Here is a 17960-nt window from a genome sequence, read left to right on the forward strand (position 1 = left end):
GAGTCCCCCCAGGGGGTCTGCAGAAGAGGCAACAGGGGCAGGTGGGGGTAGGTGGTGGGGTGCAGCCAGGGTTAGCTGGGGCCTACTCGGCCCCCTCGGGTGGTCCTACCTGCCTCCCCTTTCCTTTGCTCACCCTTTCCCTCTCTCAGTCCCTGGCTTGCCCACCCTTCCCGGGCTTATATATTCATGGTTGACCCATTCACGCAGATGTTTGCTGAGCACCCACGGTATTCCATGAGCCCTACCAGGCGCTAGGGTAGAACCATAAACAGGAAAGACAGTCCCTGGCCCCCAGGAGCTCAGTCCAGTCGGGGAGGCTGACAAGGTCAATGGACAATTCCAATTGGGTCTCCAGAAAAAATCCTAAATCTCCAGTTACACAAGAGTCACTCGCTTTGGGACTGAGGGATCCCTCAGAGCTGGACCCAGTTTTCTCTCTTCTAGACCCAGACAGCCTTCAGGACATCCCCCCGGCCTCCACCCCCCACCCTGCAGACGGGAGGGCAGCCTCCACACCTGGCAGTGTCTTGGAGCCGGGCTTGGCCGTCAGTCCCCGAGCCTGGATGATGTCCACTTCAAGCTGACCGTTCCGCTCCTGCAAGCCGATCTCCACATCCCCTGCAACAGGCCCCAAGAGCTGAGACTGGGAAGTGGCTTGGGAGCTCCATCAAGGACTCAGCTCCTCCTCTCCGCTGAGGGATGAGATCCCTTCCCCCTGCTCCCAGCCCCAAACAAGACCAGAACAACTCCCACACCAAGCGCCCGGGCTCTGCGGAGCGCCTGGCAGGTGTGAACTGGGCTCCAGGCTGGGTGCTCATTAGATGGAGGCAAGGCAGAGGGGAAGGAGGGAGGGACACGGGGCTTCTGGTGGGGACCCCCCCCAACATTTGGAACAGGTCTTGGGACACTCACCCATCGGCGTGGTGGCCAGGGTCTGGCGGCCCACAAACTGTGCTGGCCCCATGCTGCCCAGGAAGTCACTGAACTGGGCGTCCGATGCCAGGCAAACTCCCCCATAGTTAAGGCTGCAAGAAGAAAGAATGAGACAAAAGCAGACGTTCCCAGGGGCCGACTGAGGACTCTGATGACTCAGGCAGTCAGCTCCAGAATGGCCCTCATTCCACAGTGATTCTGTCCACATCCATCACCCAGCCTCAGGCAGACCGCTGTCCTATCTCTGCCTCCTTTCTACTTTAATAGCCCTGAAATCTCAGCTCTGACTCCAAAATTCCAGGGCTTAGCTTCCGTGTCCTGTACCTTTCCCTGTCCTACCTCTCCTCGCCGAGCCTCAGGTTCCCCCTCCATGAAATGGGTATGGTGACACCCGCCTCTCGGGGTGGCTGTAGGACTCACGGGAGATGATGTCTGTCAATGCCTGGCTCTATGGGTGAGAGCTGCGATACTCAAGGTGTGGTCCAGACACCAGCAGCGTCACCCGGGAGCTAATTAGAAAGGGAATTGAGGCCCACTCCACTCCCTGCGGCTGAATCAGCGACTGGCTTTTAACACAAGCCCCAGAAGACTCGTTTGCACTGGACAGTTTGAGATGCACGGCGCCAGTGGCTCAGCCTCCAAGGTTCGCACTTGCTCTTGCCACAGAGCTGCCCAATGTCCCCTCGCCTTCCTTTGGGAAAAAGACCTCAAATCTCCTTTGGGGAGCCCCTTCCCCCAAGGCATTGATTCGCATGGAGCAGAGCAGACCTGGTTCCAGAGGCTGGCGTAGGCTCAGCCTAGCCAATCAAGCCGTTCCTTCCTTAGCCAGTGACTGGCTCAGGGTTGGGCGTGTGGCCCAATGCAGCTCCCAAGAATCTGCCCAGGAAGATTTCTTCGAACTGTAGGAAGTGAGAAGCTCTCTCTTCCCATCAGATTTGAGCCCAAGACGGAAAACTGGAGCCTCTGGCAGCTCTCCTGCTGCCGTCTGGAGCCCATGAAGGAAGACATCACACAGGTGGCACTGCGTGACCTCCTGGATCAAACTCTGCCTGAAGCAAGAGATATTTTGTTGTTGTTGTTGTTGTTACGTAAGTCAACAACAACAATTATTATTATATTATTTTGCTGAAACCAATTTTAGTTTTTTCTTTCCCATCTCCTAGGTCTGTTGTATGTAATGAGATCAGGCACTAAGTACCATGCCTGATGTGCCCCTATTACCTCTAGGAGCAAAGCATTCTCATAGGAACCTTGCCACAAACAAAGGAGGATGGTTTTGTTTTGTTTTGTTTTTATTTTATCAGCATTATTCAGATGAGGAAGCAGGTTCAGGCCAACCTAAAGCCAGAACTCACAGGGCAGACTCAACACTTGGATACAACACTTCTAAGGCCAACCGCAGGTGACTTTCCACCTGGGCATGTTCCAAGAGTAACAGCTAACTTTTAATAAGCACGTACCGTGAGCTGGGTTTCACAGCAGCAGCCAGGGGCTTTTTGAACAGGAAGAGGAGCCTGCCTTGGGCCTCAAGGGCACTGTACACTTTGTTCCCCAGCCTGAGAGCAGCTGCCACCCTGCCCCCAGCTCCCTTCTCAGGGAACCTGCTGAGCTCTCGGCCTCTGGGGTCTCTGGTTCCACTCCGAGGGTGCCCCCTTCTGCTTCCAAACCACTCTGCTAGTCTACCTTTGCCCCAGTTCTTCAGAGAGAACAATTCACTCATGGTCTCCTCTGCCTGTACCCAGCTCTTCACACCCTAGACATGCTCGTTGGTGCCTGAACCACAGCTGCCTGCCTTTACACCTCCTTGCTAATTCACAGAACCTCACAGTTGGCAAAGGATATACCTGCTGGCTCTGCAAACAGTTACAGGAAGCTGTCCTCCAAGTCAGCAGACTCCCTATTTCATAGATTGGAAGACTGAGGCCAGGAGTGAGAAAGACACCTGTCCGAGGGCTATACGATGGCAGTGCCTGCTACCATATGAGGCCACTGCCCAACTCATGTCACCCAAGACTATTTGGCCTTTATGTATAAAATTCCAAGCAAGCTGGGGGAAGAAACAAGAGAAGACTCCGTGCACAAACAACTTACCATTCTGCTGAGCAAACAAACATATTGCCCCCCAAAGAAACAACTAAAAAAGACTACTGTCTTCTTATGAGGCACAACCGGTCCTCTACCCGCCCACCTCGGGTTGTGGGAGCACAGGGGTCATCAGAAGAGAGGAAGCACTGCTGGCTGCAGTGGCCCAGAATGGACCAGGAGAGGAGAATTTGAACTGGGGGCCAAAGGATACACGGGGTCCAGCAACAAGGGGAGAGGAAGGAAGGCCACCTCTCACATACTATCTTCCCTCTATCCTGACCAGAGTCACCAGCACAGGGTCCTGAGGTCCTCAGGATGGTGAAACCACAAGAGTAAAGGAGCCTAGTGAAGAGCAGGAGAGAGTAAGTACTTGTCTCTCACCCAGGAGGGTGACTGAGACAAGGCAGGGGCAAGAGAGTCTAGTTCAGGACCTTGGAGAAGGTCTATGTTGCAGGTGTATACAATGTCACAGAAGACAGGAAAGGACAGAGATCCAAGAAGAAAAGAGGGAAATCAACTGTTTTAAGCTTTTGGACATTGAGGAGAAAAGGACTGTATTTAGCCACGGATGACTTATAATAGTAAAAATGGAAACAGTCTAAATATCTGACAGTAGAGGAATTATAAACACGTATTGGATTTAAAAAAAAAAAAAAAAGACGAGAATAAAGGAGCTGGCTGGGAGCAATGACCAGAAACACCTGCACTGAAGTCTGCATGAGCAAAATACAAATGTCTGTATTAAGTCATTGTCATTAAGCCATAAGTCATTGATTGAAGAGGCTTGTTACAGCAACTGGTTTGACTAATGAATGCAGTGACCCTGTCCCCTGGCCAGAGCTGATGGACACAGGGTCAGACAGCTGACCCAAGCTCAGTCAAGCAAAGACTCTCTCTGGGAAATAAAAGAGAAGCCTGGAGACCAACAGTCATGAGAACTGAGCCGTGTGAATGGCCTGTCCTTGAAAAGAGCCCCAACTACTAGCCACCCAGTCCTGTCCACCCAGTTCTTTCCTCAAGCACGTGAGATGTCCCACAATCATTCCAACAAATTCTGTTTTGATTTAAGTTATTGGCAGAGTCAATGGAAGGATAATAATTTGAGATTTTAGCCTGAGTACTTTTTCATTTTCATGATTTCCTACTACCTGCTGCCACCCTTTCCCCATTCAGGCAGGAGCCACGGTATCCTAGGTCTACTGCCTCAGAGAAGGGATGACCCTGTAGGATGCAGAGAACGAGACAGTCAGATTCTTAGCTTTTGAGTTTCAAATCTAAGAAGCAGCAGTCTTGGAAGGAGAGGTGCAAAACCCGGCCGTCTTGCCCGTGAGTAAACAAACCAACCCCAAATCCCCAGCCAGGGAGAGCAGAGGGAGTCAGGCAGGGAGGGAAGAGAACTGAGGAAGGTCTGGGTCCCCAGGCTGGGCTGGCAGTGCTCAGGGATGATGGGAAACTCCACAGAGGTTTGGGGACTCTGAAAGCAGAGGGGACTCGTGCCCATGCTTCTTATTGGGTGGAGCTGAGAAAAGGGCGTGACGCTTTGCAGAAATGTTGTCTAGTGTCTTGTCAAATGACTCTGGAGCATCTCTGAGGCTCTGTGTGTCCCTCCATGCCCTGGAGAGGAGCACATGTTCCCACTGCACCTTTGAGAGGGCCAAACTAAGAAATGGCAGAGTAGTATTGCAACCCAGGCAGCCAAGCTTCCGAACCTATTATCTCTACAATCATGCAACGGTGTTATAGAGAAAGCATGGGAAAAATAACTTAATTACCTGGGGACAGAAATGGATACCCGCTCTGCTTGCAAACCCAAAGAACCTGAATTAACAGCACGAAAGCTAAGACCTAGACCCGCTCACAGCTGGTGACCTGGCCTTTCCTCCACACCCGTTTCTTTTCCACCCCAGCCTCCTGAGGGTCTGGAATCCATTCTCTTAGGAGGGTCTGGGCTCTAAAAGCTCGAGAAATAGCGGTACCTCGTGGGATCTAAGGCACTGAAGGGGCCCAGCCCCCCAAGGCAGAGCAAGGCCTTCTGCAGCCTGAAACCGAAAGTTTCCTCCAACATCGTCACTGTCTGCCCCTCAGTTCCTGGTGGGATTCTGAGCAGACAATAGGGAACTGGTAGGCCTGGTGCCCAGCGGTGATTGTTTATATCTGGGTGGCGGCCTGATTTCCCATCCCAGGGTGCCTCGCTGGCTGCCAAGGAACCAGGCTGACTCCCCAGAAACCCTGAACGGGTTGCCCCATCCTCCATGGGGCTGGAGGAGGAAGAATAAAATGGAGGTAGGTCCCTGATGGCCAGGGGACCAACTGCATCAGAGATCCCGCTCCACCTCGGGGACTCCCCTGGAGGACGGAAGGCAGAGGATACAAAGTCAGAGCTGATCCTACTCCTTGCTGGTCAAGTGCCTGCTGTGTGACCTCTGGCCAGCGGCTGGTGGCTCTGCACTTGAATCTTCTTACCTGCAAACGAGCCCACACCTACCCTAGAGACAGAAGTGCAGCCCTCCCACTGCTGGGTGCCTGTGCTGTACCAGTTTTAAATGTTTTGAAAATCTCTGCTTATAGGATCCATTCCCAAAGGGGTAGGAAAGAGTGTGCTGAATTAGTAAATGCCACAAACTTGCTGCTACTTAGACCATGCCTTATTCAGTAGGAACTCAATAGATTTTTACTGCCAGACCCTTGGGCTGTCCCCAAACTGGGAAAATATACTGGTTGAGACTGAACTCGGCATAATACAGACCTTGGGTTCCAGGGCTGTGCAACCTGAGGTAAGTTTGGTAATCTCTCTGAGCTGCATGTATAAAATGGAAATAAATTATAGTCACCTGGCTGAGCTGTTGGGGAGAGTCAACAGGATGACGCAGGCAAGGTGCTTAGCAAAGGGCCTAGCACACAGCATCTGCTGAATGAGTAAAGGACTGAGATGCCGTGGCTAGCGGGTCCCTGCTGCCTGGCCTGGGAGAGCCTCTTCTCCCTCTCTGTGGTGTTTTCTTTCTTTTTTTTTTTTTTTGCGGTACGCGGGCCTATCACTGCTGCGGCACCTCCCGTTGCGGAGCACAGGCTCTGGACGTGCAGGCTCAGCGGCCATGGCTCACGGGCCCAGCCGCTCTGTGGCATGTGGGATCCCCCCGGACCGGGGCACGAACCTCTGTCCCCTGCATCGGCAGGCGGACTCTCAACCAGTGTGCCACCAGGGAAGCCCTCTGTGGTGCTTTCAGAGCACTTCCAATTCCTGACCTATTAGGAAGTGCAGCACCTGGATGCCTGAGACAAAGAGGCCAGGTCATCTGCGGCGGGGTGGGAGGGGGAGCAGGGTGGCTACAGCAGCTGATTCTTCCAAGGGACACATGCCACCAGGCGGAGGCAGAGACCTGAAACAGGATTAAAACCTCTGTTCTGCTGGCCTTTTATTTTGTGTTACTGGTGAAATGAGATTTCCTGCCTTTCAAATCCTGTTAGTTTTGTTTGTGGCGCTGAAACCCATTTGTCTTTTATTATTAACCTTTGAGCTCAGTTTGGCCTCTGGTTTTCCCGTGTTCTCAATGGTTAAAGAAATAATTGGGTTATTCGGGGGTTTTGACTTCTACTCTTTTCCAGATGGATCGCCTGTCTCAACTCATCAGAAATTAAAAGGCGGCCCAGCCCTCGTGGTGAGTATGGGTTATGTGGTTCTGAAAGGTTCACGGGCTCTCTGTCCATCCATTCACCACCTGCCCCTACATGTCCATCGTCCATCCATCCACCCTCCCACAGCCTCGCTGAGCCTGCAATACAGTCGGTTCTGCTGTAACGCAAAACATACATTCCTAAAACCACAGTGCAGTGAAAAGTCCTGCAGTCAAACACAGAGCTTATGGGGAAAACACGGTTAGGGGCACAACACCCAAAAAGTGTATCAAAAAAAAAAAAAAGGACAGGGATATAATAAAAACGGTAGCACAGTCTTATACGTGTAAAATGGTTAAGAAACGCACAGATACTACAATAAATATGGTGCTTTACCGTGAAGACAGCCTGATGCTTGCTTTTGGAAATGAGTGTCAGCAGGTCTGCAGTGTGAGTTGCTGCAATGTGGTGACGGAGGGCTGTCTGAAACGGACGGGTGGGAAGCTGTAACACCAGGTGTGGGAGGAGGGGGGTCAGGAGGAAGCGAGGAGTATGTTTTGTGCATTCCTACATGGGTGCAGTTTCCCGAGTTCACCTCGTGTTTCTCGTGGATGAAATCACACCTGAGCAAAGGCGAAGTTTATATTGTGCTCAAATTATTCCAGAATACTTCAATCGTGTTGGAACAAATGTGCGTTTGCAAAACAAGCACTGCAGCAGCACTGACTGTATGCCAGGAGACACAGCATCACACAGTCCTGACTCCAGCTTCTCAAGTATTCGAGACATTCCCAAACCTACCCCTCCCCCCACCCCGGCCACGAGAGCGTAGCTCCTAGGCGTGAAGCCAGGGATTTGATTTATTTTTTATTGATCAAAAGCTTGCCATGAGCCAAGCACTGATAGTACTAAGTTATCCGTATTAACTCATTTAAACCTCATTTAACAATGCTGTGCAAGCTAGGTACTTATTATTAATACCCACTTTCCAGAAGGGGAAACCAAGGCACAGAAAAGTTAAGTAACCCGACCAAGATCATGTTGCTGCTAAGTGGCAGACCTGGGATTTGAACCTGGGAGTCTGGTTCCTGGGTTCATCTACTCTATCTCTCTGCTACACTGTCTCTGTGTCCCGAGGGGACCTTAGCCTTGCCCAGGGCAGAGCACAGGGATCTGCAGTCCACGCTTTGGGGTCATGCAGGCCTGGATTTGAATCCTGATTCCCCCCACTCACTGGTTGTACAGACACGTTCTTCACCACTCAGAACCTGGGTTTCCTTTTCGGGGAAGTAGGAATGAACAGTGGTAGGCCACCCTTGGTGCTGCTGTAAGTATTAAATGAGATGAACGCCTTAGAACAGGCTTTGGTGCAGTCAAGTGCTCAACAAATCCTGGTGCTTATAAAACAGAAGCAACCAAACCCCCATCTCCTAGCCCACGCCCACACCTGTCCTGCCTGTCCTTCAGGCACGATGACTGCTAAGTAGCCGAGGTGGGAAAAGGAAAGGGGGTTCTGACCACCCACCCATCCTCCTGGGCCTTCGGTGATGACTGAAACAGCCTTGACAGGAAGCCACCCTGAGGCTGGGTGCAGTGGCCCTGCCATCGGCTCACACTCTGCTCTCCAGAGCTGTGGGCACCGTGACCCAGACACCCGGGGAGCAGGATGCTGATGACCCAGACACCACAGGATGACAAGGGGCAGAGGGAAGGAGGAGGAGGGGCGCCAGCAGCCAGCCTGGATGGCTTCGGGTTTATGGGGAGGATGCTGAGACCCTGGGTCTGTGATGAAGGAGGCTGGGGAGGGGCGGGAAGGAGAGGCAAGTGTGTGTATGTACTTCTGTACGTAGTCTCCACCTATTACTCATCCAAATTTGTGGGGCATCTCCTGTGGGCCAGGCCCTGTGCTGAGCAGGCACCACACTCAGTGTCTAGTAGGACAGACAAGACACACACGTGAGAAGTAAGACAGACTGCTGGGTGCTATGGTGGGGGAAGAATAGGCTGTGGAAGCTGCCGATGCAGCCAGAGGAACGGCAGACCTGTGCCGTTCCACTTCCCCTGCCCACTCCCAGGACAGACATTGCCAATCAACCTCAACACTCCTGCCAAGCCCGGACCGCACTTCAGAATCCTCCTCAACACAGCGCTCCAGGGAGCCACTATCGATTAGCTGAAGTTGGCACACGAGATATAGCTTATGTTCTTAGCTGAGATCTGGAGGAAGAATGAGTCAGAGGGCAAAGAGGGAGCAGGGGTAGGAAAGGGAGTGCCAGGTAGAGGGAGCAATGTATGCAGAGATCTGGAGGTGAGACGGAGGGAAGTGTAGAGGTTCAGTGGTGGAGCAGGGGGCACACAGTTGCGGACTGGGGGAAGCTGGCAGAATCCAGAGGAAGTAAGTGCTGAGTGACAGACTGTGCAGTTTAGACCAAAAAGGAGACTTGCAGGTATCCAGGCAAGAGTGATGAGTGGCCTCCTGGCTGGGGGAGGGGAGGGGAGTGGATGGAGTCAAAGACGATTAGGAGTGAAATAGTAGAGCCCAATCATGGACTGGATACGGAGCGCGAAAGAGCAGGAGGTGTCTGCGAGAGTCGTCTGGTTCGGGCAGCTGGGAGATGGTGGCGCTGTGCACTCAGAAAGCACAGCAGACGCTGCTGCTGTCCCCCACGTGCCCTGACCCTCACCATGTCAGTGCTCAGTGACTTCTAACTGTTGGCACCCTCATTCCTCTGGCTATGTTTCTCTGGCCCCCAAGAAATTTCTCTGGTCTCCAGAGCCCTCACTGCCACAGGAAGGGCAGGAGAGTTAAACGTGAACATCCATCAACCAGTAACCGATGAGAGTGGGAGTATAAATACTCCAGCTCCCTGGCCTCCCAGGAAATGACTCAGGCACCTGTTCCACACTGACTCCTAGAGTCCCCATCAGGATTTAGCTCCGGATGCCCACAGTGGCAGCTGGCTTCTCAACACACATGTTGCTGGATGCCTCCCCTGCCCTCTCTCTCTCATGGGCCCCCCCACCATGGTTTTCCAGAATCACCTTCCAAGTAAACTGCTTGCACTCAAATCCATGTCTTGGGTCTGGTTCTGGGGAACCCAAACTGAAACAGATGGTCACCAGGGAGTATCTCAGGATTGATGAGGGGTCTGGGGAGGTACTGTTCTCATGGTCCGTTCTCAGGGGGCTTGAATCCTTGCCCTTTATCTAGGGGAGACGGGCCTGCTTGGGGCGGGGGTGGGAGTGGGAGCTTGGATGGTTGCCCAATCCATAACTGTTCCCTTCCATCCTTAACATACAGAACCAAATTTTCAATCAGGCAGAAAGGGGCACTGGAAGAGAAAACCCTTCCCCAGTGCCAGGGGATAAACCAGGATCGGTCCACCATGCTGAGGCCTGCGGAGGGGAAAGACAGGCTCGTTGAGCCACCAAACCATCCTGGAAGCATCCACCTCCAGAAATCTTGACAGATGCAGCCATTAAAGGAGGGAAAGAGTCAAGTAGAATGGGTAAGGGCAGACTTCAAATGCTAGATTTGAATCCCCAAAATTGAAGTCACTTACTGGCTGTGTGACCTTGGGCAAATTAATTAACCTCTTTTGGCTTTCATTTCCTCGTCTGTAACATGAGGATATTAACAGTTCCAGGGTTATCAGGTTATGGGGAGAATTAAATGAGTCAATACGTGTAAAACGCTTAGCGCAGTGCCCACACGTAGCAAGTGCTCTGTATAGTGTTAGCTCTAGAACATTACTACCATTAAGCCAGAGCTTCTCAACCTTAACCCACAAACCACCTGGGGATCTTGTTAGAAGCCTGAGATGAAGCCAAAGCAATCTTGGAAAAAAAGAAAACAGAGTTGGAGGAATCAGGCTCCCTGACCTCAGACTATACTACAAAGCTACAATAATCAAGGCTACATGGTACTGGCACAAAAACAGAAATATAGATCAATGGAACAGGATAGAAAGCCCAGAGGTAAACCCACGCACCTGTGGTCAACTAATCTAGGACAAAGGAGGCATGGATATACAATGGAGAAAAGACAGTCTCTTCAATAAGTGATGGTGGGAAACTGGACAGCTACATGTAAAAGAATGAAATTAGAACACTCCCTAACACCATACACAAAAATAAACTCAAAATGGATTAGAGACCTAAATGTAAGACTGGACACTATAAAACTCTTAGAGGAAAACATAGGAAAAACACTCTTCGACATAAATCACAGCAAGATCTTTTATGACCCACCTCCTAGAGTAATGGAAATAAAAACAAAAATAAACAAATGGGACCTAATGAAACTTAAAAGCTTTTGCACGGCAAAGGAAACCATAAACAAGACAAAAAGACAACCCTCAGAATGGGAGAAAACATTTGCAAACGAATCAATGGACAAAGGATTAATCTCCAAAATATATAAACAGCTCATGCAGCTCAACATCAAAAAAACAAACAACCCAATCAAAAAATGGGTGGAAGACCTAAATAGACATTTCTCAAAAAAAGAAACACAGATGGCCAAGAGGCACATGAAAAGATGCTCAACATCACTAATTATTAGAGAAATGCAAATCAAAACTTCAATGAGGTATCACATCACACCGGTTAGCATGGGCATCATCAGAAAATCTACAAACCATAAATGCTGGAGAGGGTGTGGAGAAAAGGGAACCCTCTTGCACTGTTGGTGGGAATGTAAATTGATATAGCCACTATGGAGAACAGTATGGAGGTTCCTTAAAAAACTAAAAATAGAACTACCATACCACCCAGCCATCCCACTACTGGGCATATACCCTGAGAAAACCATAATTCAAAAAGACACATGCACCCCCATGTTCACTGCAGCACTATTTACAATAGCAAGGTCATGGAAGCAACCTAAATGCCCATTGAAAGACAACTGGATAAAGAAGATGTGGTACATGTATACAATGCAATATTACTCAGCCATAAAAAGGAACAAAATTGGGTCATTTGTAGTGACATGGATGGACCTAGAGACTGTCATAAGGAGTGAAGTAAGTCAGAAAGAGAAAAATAAATATCGTATATTAAGGCATATATGAGGAATCTAGAAAAATAGTACAGATGAACCTGTTTTCAAGGTAGAAATAGAGACACAGATGTAGGGAACAAACATATGGACACCAAGAGGGGAAAGTGGGGCGGGGGATGAATTGGGAGATTGGGATTGAGATATATATATATATATATATATATATATATATATATATATATATACTAATGTGTATAAAATAGATAACTAGTAAGAACCTGCTGTACAGCACAGGGAACTCCGCTTCGCTGTACAGTAGAAACTAACACAACACTGTAAAACAACTATATCCCAATTAAAAAAAAAATCTTTTGAAACTTGTTTAAAAATAAATAAATAAAAATACTACCTTGCTAAATAGCAAAAGAAAAAAAAAAGAAACCTGAGATGATGCATTTCTTTTTATTCTTTTTATTGGCCATGCCACGTGGCATGCAGGATCTTAGCTCCCTGACCAGGGATCGAACCTGTGCCCCCTGCAGTGGAAGGGTGGATTCTTAACCACTGGACTGTCAGGGAAGTCCCAAGAGATGCTGCATTTCTAACAAGCTTCCGGGGGATGCTGCTGGGCCGTGGACCACACTTTGAATAGCAAGGGCTAAAGCCACTGTAACTGGTATCGTGTAGCCTGGAGCCCAAGCACTGTCAATGGCAGAATGGCCCAACCCTTGTAGGGAGCCCTCGTTCCCCAGCCCTGAGACCTGGCTGCATGCAGCATTTCCAAAGTTCTCTGTGCCTGCCCTTTGCATCTCTCACCACACTGCTAGTTGCGTGGTCAGTGGAAGGCAGGGTCTCTGAGATGCCCGGCCCAATTGTCTGGCACACTGTAGGTACTAAATGAAAATCCACTGTAGGTGCTAAATGAAAACCCCTGTGCCCACTTGCAGGAATAAACACACCCGGCAGCACCAGGGGCTGCAGGCTGGCAGGGGCTCCTCAAACATGCCGGCTCCCTATAAGCCTCAGCTGGGCTGGCAGGAGCCCAGGGGGAGGATAGTCACACCCCCTCCTGTTTCAGAGCCTGGCATCTGGGTCCTGCCAGTGCCCAAAATACCTCCAGAACAAAGAGGAGGCTGACCACAGCTCAATGTTCCCACCTGTCCCTTCAACTTCCTTTCCTCACCCAGGTGTTGGAGGAAGCGGGTAGCACCTGGTTGGGCTCCACCAAGACTCAGCCCCTCTTGCGAGGGCAAGACTCTCCCGTCTCCTGGACAAATCACCCTCCAAACCACCTGATCCTTCCTCAACTGTCTCAAGACACCCACCGCAAACCTTTTAATAACCATAATCATCACAGCCAAAATTTATCCCGTGCTTATCCTGTGCTAAGCACATTCTAGACACAATTATAATGGGGGTGGCTCACTCTATCTACTAGGATGCAACTGGCCACAAGGAGCAAAATACTCAACTTACAGTGGCTGAGTCAACAAACAACAATAACAACAGCTAATAATAATAATGCTTGCTATGTGCCAGCCACTGTTCTAAGTGTTTTACATATATTAACTCATTGAATCCTCACAACAACTCTATTAGTGGTCTGTACTATTATGGACCCCTTTCTATAGATGAAGAAACTGGGACCAGAGAGGTAAAGTAACTTCCGTAAAGCTACACAGCTCTTAAGAAGCAGAAATGAGGCTAAAACCAGGGTTGTCCGACTCCAGAGTCCTGGCTTTGAACACATCTGTAACATAGCGTACTCTCTGGTCCCTTAAATCACATGACAGCAAATGACAACAGGAGGCACCTCCCAAGCACCTGTCACATGCAGGCATCATCTCATTTCTTCTCCACGACACCCTCCTATGCTGCTCCCCTCAGACAGGTCATGTGGTCTCTCCGAGCCTTCAGCTCCTCTTCTGTAAAATGGGAATATGGGTTTGACCCCCTGCTGTTGTTCATTGCACCATGTTGCCGCCCCCGTGACCTGGTCTTCTGACCTGTCTGCGAGGCCAACAGACGAGATGTTTATCCGCCTCCCTAAAGCTTAGAGGACTACAGACATGCCCAAGGCCATTCAGGGGGTCAGTGGCCAAGCCAGGACTAGTACCCAGATCTCCTGACCCCCTGAAACTCAGCAGGGACCTACTGCTACCCAGATTCCTAGAATATCCTCCTCCAAGTTTTGCTGCCTTGCCAAGTTTCTTAGGTTAAAGAAAACATTTGTTCCCTTCTTCTTCGTCCTCCTTCTCTCCCTCTCCCTCCCGCCTGTCCTCCTTCTCTTCTCGCCCTCTGGAAAGTCTCCCTAGGAGGTGGGTGGACCAGCAGAATCTGCCAAGGCAAGGCCATTCAGAGACCGGAGACGCCCCGTTTAGGAGGGGCTGAGGGGGAGAAGGCTTTCAGGCGGCAGAGCCCCTAGCTGTGAGGCAGGGCCAGAAGCAAGACGGGAGCAGAAGGTGGCAGCTGAGCCCCAGTCCCACCTCCCAGCGGCCTGGCTGGGTGTCTGGCCTTGGACAAGCCACTCAGCCAGGACTGTCCAATGGAACTTCCTATGATGATGGAAATGGCCGACGTCTGCACAGTCCGATACAGTTGGTGCTGGACACATACTGCTACTGAGCACTTGAAATATGGCGAATGCAACAGAGGAAAAGAATATTTAATCTTAATTCATTTACATTTAAACAGCCACATTCGTCCAGGGCCTATCATACTGGGCAGCAGGGCACTTAACTTTTCCAAGCCCCAGTCTCCTCTTGTGCTTGACAAGGATGGTGATACCCCTGTCCTCCTTGGCCAAGGATGGCTGAGACAATGAAGCGATGGGGTGCTGTGGTACAAGCCCCGGCTGAGAGTCGGGACTCCTGGGTTCCAGACCTATTAACCTGCTGTGTGATCCAGGCCAAGCCCCACAACCTCTCTGAGTGCCCTGGTCATCTGTACAATTAAGAAGTCACTTTGGATCAAAGTTTCCTTGCCAGGGATGGGGTTTAGGAGAATGTAGGAACCCACTACAGTTACACCAAGTGTGTCTGTACGACTGTGCGTGTGAGAATGCGTGTCTGTGGGCGCTTCCCTGGTGGCCCAGTGGTTGAGAATCCGCCTTCCTATGCGGGAGATGCAGGTTTGATCACTGGTCAGGGAACTAAGATCCCACATGCCTCAGGGGAACTAAACCCGCGCACCACAACTACTGAGCCCGAGCACCTCAACTAGAGAGCCCACGTGCCGCAAACTACAGAGTTCACGTGCAGCAGCAAAAGGCCCCGCACGCCGCAACGAAGATCCGCGTGCCACAACTAAGACCTGATGCAGCCAAAAAAATAAGTAAATGAAATTTTAAAAATTAAAAAAAAAAATGAGTGTGTGTTTGTGTTCGGGTGCGTATGTGTATATTTATCAGGGGAAAGCAGGCTCAAAGCTTTCCCAAAATTCTCAGAGGGGTCCATGATTGCTCCAACAATGAGAACCCCAGTCTAGACTGGTCTTCTCCCAGGGAGCCTTTTAAAAATGGAATTCCCAGGCTCCACTGTCAAGGAGTGTGATTCAGCAGCTTGGACTTGGGGCCCTGAGATCTGTATTTGTAGCAAGTTCCCAGCGATTCTGATGTACAGCTGGGGGAGAGAAACACAGGCAAGGAGCCAGTTGGACCTAATGTTTTATGACTTGATGTGTGTGAAACTCCTCATCAAGCAGTAGTACACATTTTTAAAAACCAATTGGGATTTCAGGAACTAAGAGAGTAAAGAAGAAATAACAACGATCCTAACAAGACCCCTTCCAACCCCCTTCTTCATTTACTGACACTGCTTTGCCAGCCACTGTGCCGTGTGCTTTATAAATATTAACCTATCTAATCCTCATAACACCCCCTATGAGGCTGGTAGTACTGTCCCCGTTTTACAGACGAGGAAACTGAGGCACAGAGAGGTGACCTGCCCAGGATCACACAGCCAGTAAGCGGTGGAGCCAGGACTGAGATCTAGACAGTTGGGTACCAGAGTCCATGCTCCATCGCACTCCCTCAGAGCAACCTTGCTTCACCACCTCCTTCTGAGGATGAGGATGACCCAGGAGCCCTGAGTCAGCACCCCTCCCAGCCTGAGGCTGACCCAGGGATCCTGGAGGGTGCTGCTCTGTCCCTCCCGCCCCACCCCACGCCCAAGACAACTGCGGGCCCCACACTCACTTGCCCTCAGAGCCGTAGCTGTTCATGCTGTCCTCGATGGACTCGTGGCTGGCCTGGCGCAGCGTCCTGCTGGGCATCTCCACCGCCAGGCCCGTCTCCGTGCTCCTCTGGATGGCCCCCTTCAACCTCCGGCTGTCCCCTTCTGGGCAGAGTGGCCAAGAGAGATGGGGGGAGAGACATGGGGTGGCAGGGGACAGAGAGACCAGTCCTCTGGTTAGTGTTTCAAAGGCTGGTGGCGGCCCAGCTTCGGCCTCTACCATCCCCATCCCCCGTCCCTCAACCTCCTCCCACCACCGGCCTCACCTGCACCCACCCTCCCTGCCCTTTACACCCACCCAACAAACAGAAATCCCATGAGTTCTCTTAGCTGGCAGATTCATTTACATGTACTTTTTTTTTTAATTGAAGTATAATTGATTTAAAATACTGGGTTAGTTTCAGGTGTACAGCAAAGTGATTCAGTTATTTTTTTTTCAGATTATATTCCACTATAGATTGTTACAAGACACTGAATATAATTCCCTGTGCTCTACAGTAAATCTTTGTTGCTTATCTATTTTATGTACTGTAGCTTGTATCTATCTATTAATCCTATCCTCCTAATTTGTCCCTCCCTCCCTCCCTCTCCAATTTGGTAACCATAAGTCTATGTCTGTGAATCTGTTTCTGTTTTGTATGTAGATTCATTTGTATTATTTCTAGATTCCACGTATAAGTGATATCATATAGTATTTGTCTTTCTGTCTGACTTAAGTATAACATTCTCTAGGTCCGTCCAACATGCACTGTTTCTTGAATTCACTTCTCCCCTGCAACCTTCTCCAGATCATCTCCCTCCTCCTCTTCAGCTACTAGTTACCGAGCACCTACTATGTGGCATAGTCTCTGTCAAGTGCTTTTCATGGATTTAGACCAGGGTTTCTCCACCTCAGCACAACTGGCCATGTGGACGCATTACTGCTTAGCTGTCAGGCACTGTCCTGTGCACTGTAGCAGGTCCAACAGTATCCCTGGCCTCTACCCACTAGATGCTAGTAGCACCCTCCCTCCAGTTCAGTCATGGCAGTCAAAAATGTCTCCAGGGCTTCGCTGGTGGCGCAGTGGTTGAGAGTCCACCTGCCAATGCAGGGTACACGGGTTTGTGCCCCGGTCCGGGAAGATCCCACATGCCGCGGAGCGGCTGGGCCCGTGAGCCATGGCCGCTGAGCCTGTGCGTCCGGAGCCTGTGCTCCACACGGGAGAGGCCACAACAGTGAGAGGCCCGCGTATTGAAATTAAAAAAAAAAAAAAAGTCTCCAGACACTGCCAAATATCCTCTGGATGGGAGGGGGGGCAAAAATCACCCCTGATTGAGGACCACCAATTTAGACCACTGGCACCCTGCCCAGGTTTAAATCCCGGATCTCTTTCTACTGGCTGTGAGACCTTGGGCAAATTACTAGTCTCCCTGTGCCTCCACTTCCTCGACTGTAAAATGGGAAAGCAGGGTTATTATGAGGATGGCCCTCTGCCCTTCTATTCCCTCTCCCGGCCCTCTGCCCTTCTATTCCCTCTCCCGTCAGCAGCTCACACCTTCGCTTCCACTTCAACTCTGTGATCAGACGTTATCTTATCCAAGCTCTCCTTGATCATCTCCTGGCCCCTCCCACCCCAGGCCCTTCTCCACCCAGCGCCCTGCTTTGGCTTTCTTCCTGACACTTACCACCCCTGACACGTTCTGCACTACTGGTCTATTGACTAGCTTCCTCCACGCAGAAGGTAAACTCCGTGAGGACAATGCATTTCACTGTGTGGCGTGTTGAAGCCCCAGGGCTGAGAACACAGTCCAGCCATTGTAGGTGCTTAATTACTAACTGCTGGATGAATGGGTGTCTGCCCTGAGACTGGTCTTAATCCTCAGCCGCCCAGGAAGCCGCGGCTCCTGCTCTCCCAGCTTTCACACCGAGCACGTGGGATTAAGGCACGAGGGTAAGGGACTGGCCTGCGCATAGAGCCGGAAGGCGGGGCTGGGGACGCCGGGCACCCTTTGACCCTGGGGTGGCCTCTTGGCTCTGTGCTCCACATCCTTGAGATCACGGCAAGCTCTCCGTCTCCCACTGCCCTGGAGGGGCTGTGGGTTTGCTAGAGGTGGAG

The 17960-nt window shown here is 50.7% G+C and overlaps 1 protein-coding gene across 1 annotated transcript in view; it reads right to left on the bottom strand.

Annotated features, from left to right (window-relative positions):
- Positions 1-17960, bottom strand: part of RIMS4 (regulating synaptic membrane exocytosis 4) — a 63182-nt gene that overhangs the window by 6200 nt on the left and 39022 nt on the right. The window contains exons 2-4 of the mRNA XM_073793026.1: positions 15828-15966; positions 913-1025; positions 517-618 (exon numbers count right to left, since the gene is read on the bottom strand). Coding sequence (XP_073649127.1) covers positions 517-618; positions 913-1025; positions 15828-15966 — 354 coding nt within the window. The remainder of the gene's footprint in view (positions 1-516; positions 619-912; positions 1026-15827; positions 15967-17960) is intronic.

Source organism: Tursiops truncatus, chromosome 15, assembly GCF_011762595.2.
Source record: "Tursiops truncatus isolate mTurTru1 chromosome 15, mTurTru1.mat.Y, whole genome shotgun sequence".
NCBI lineage: Eukaryota > Metazoa > Chordata > Mammalia > Artiodactyla > Delphinidae > Tursiops > Tursiops truncatus.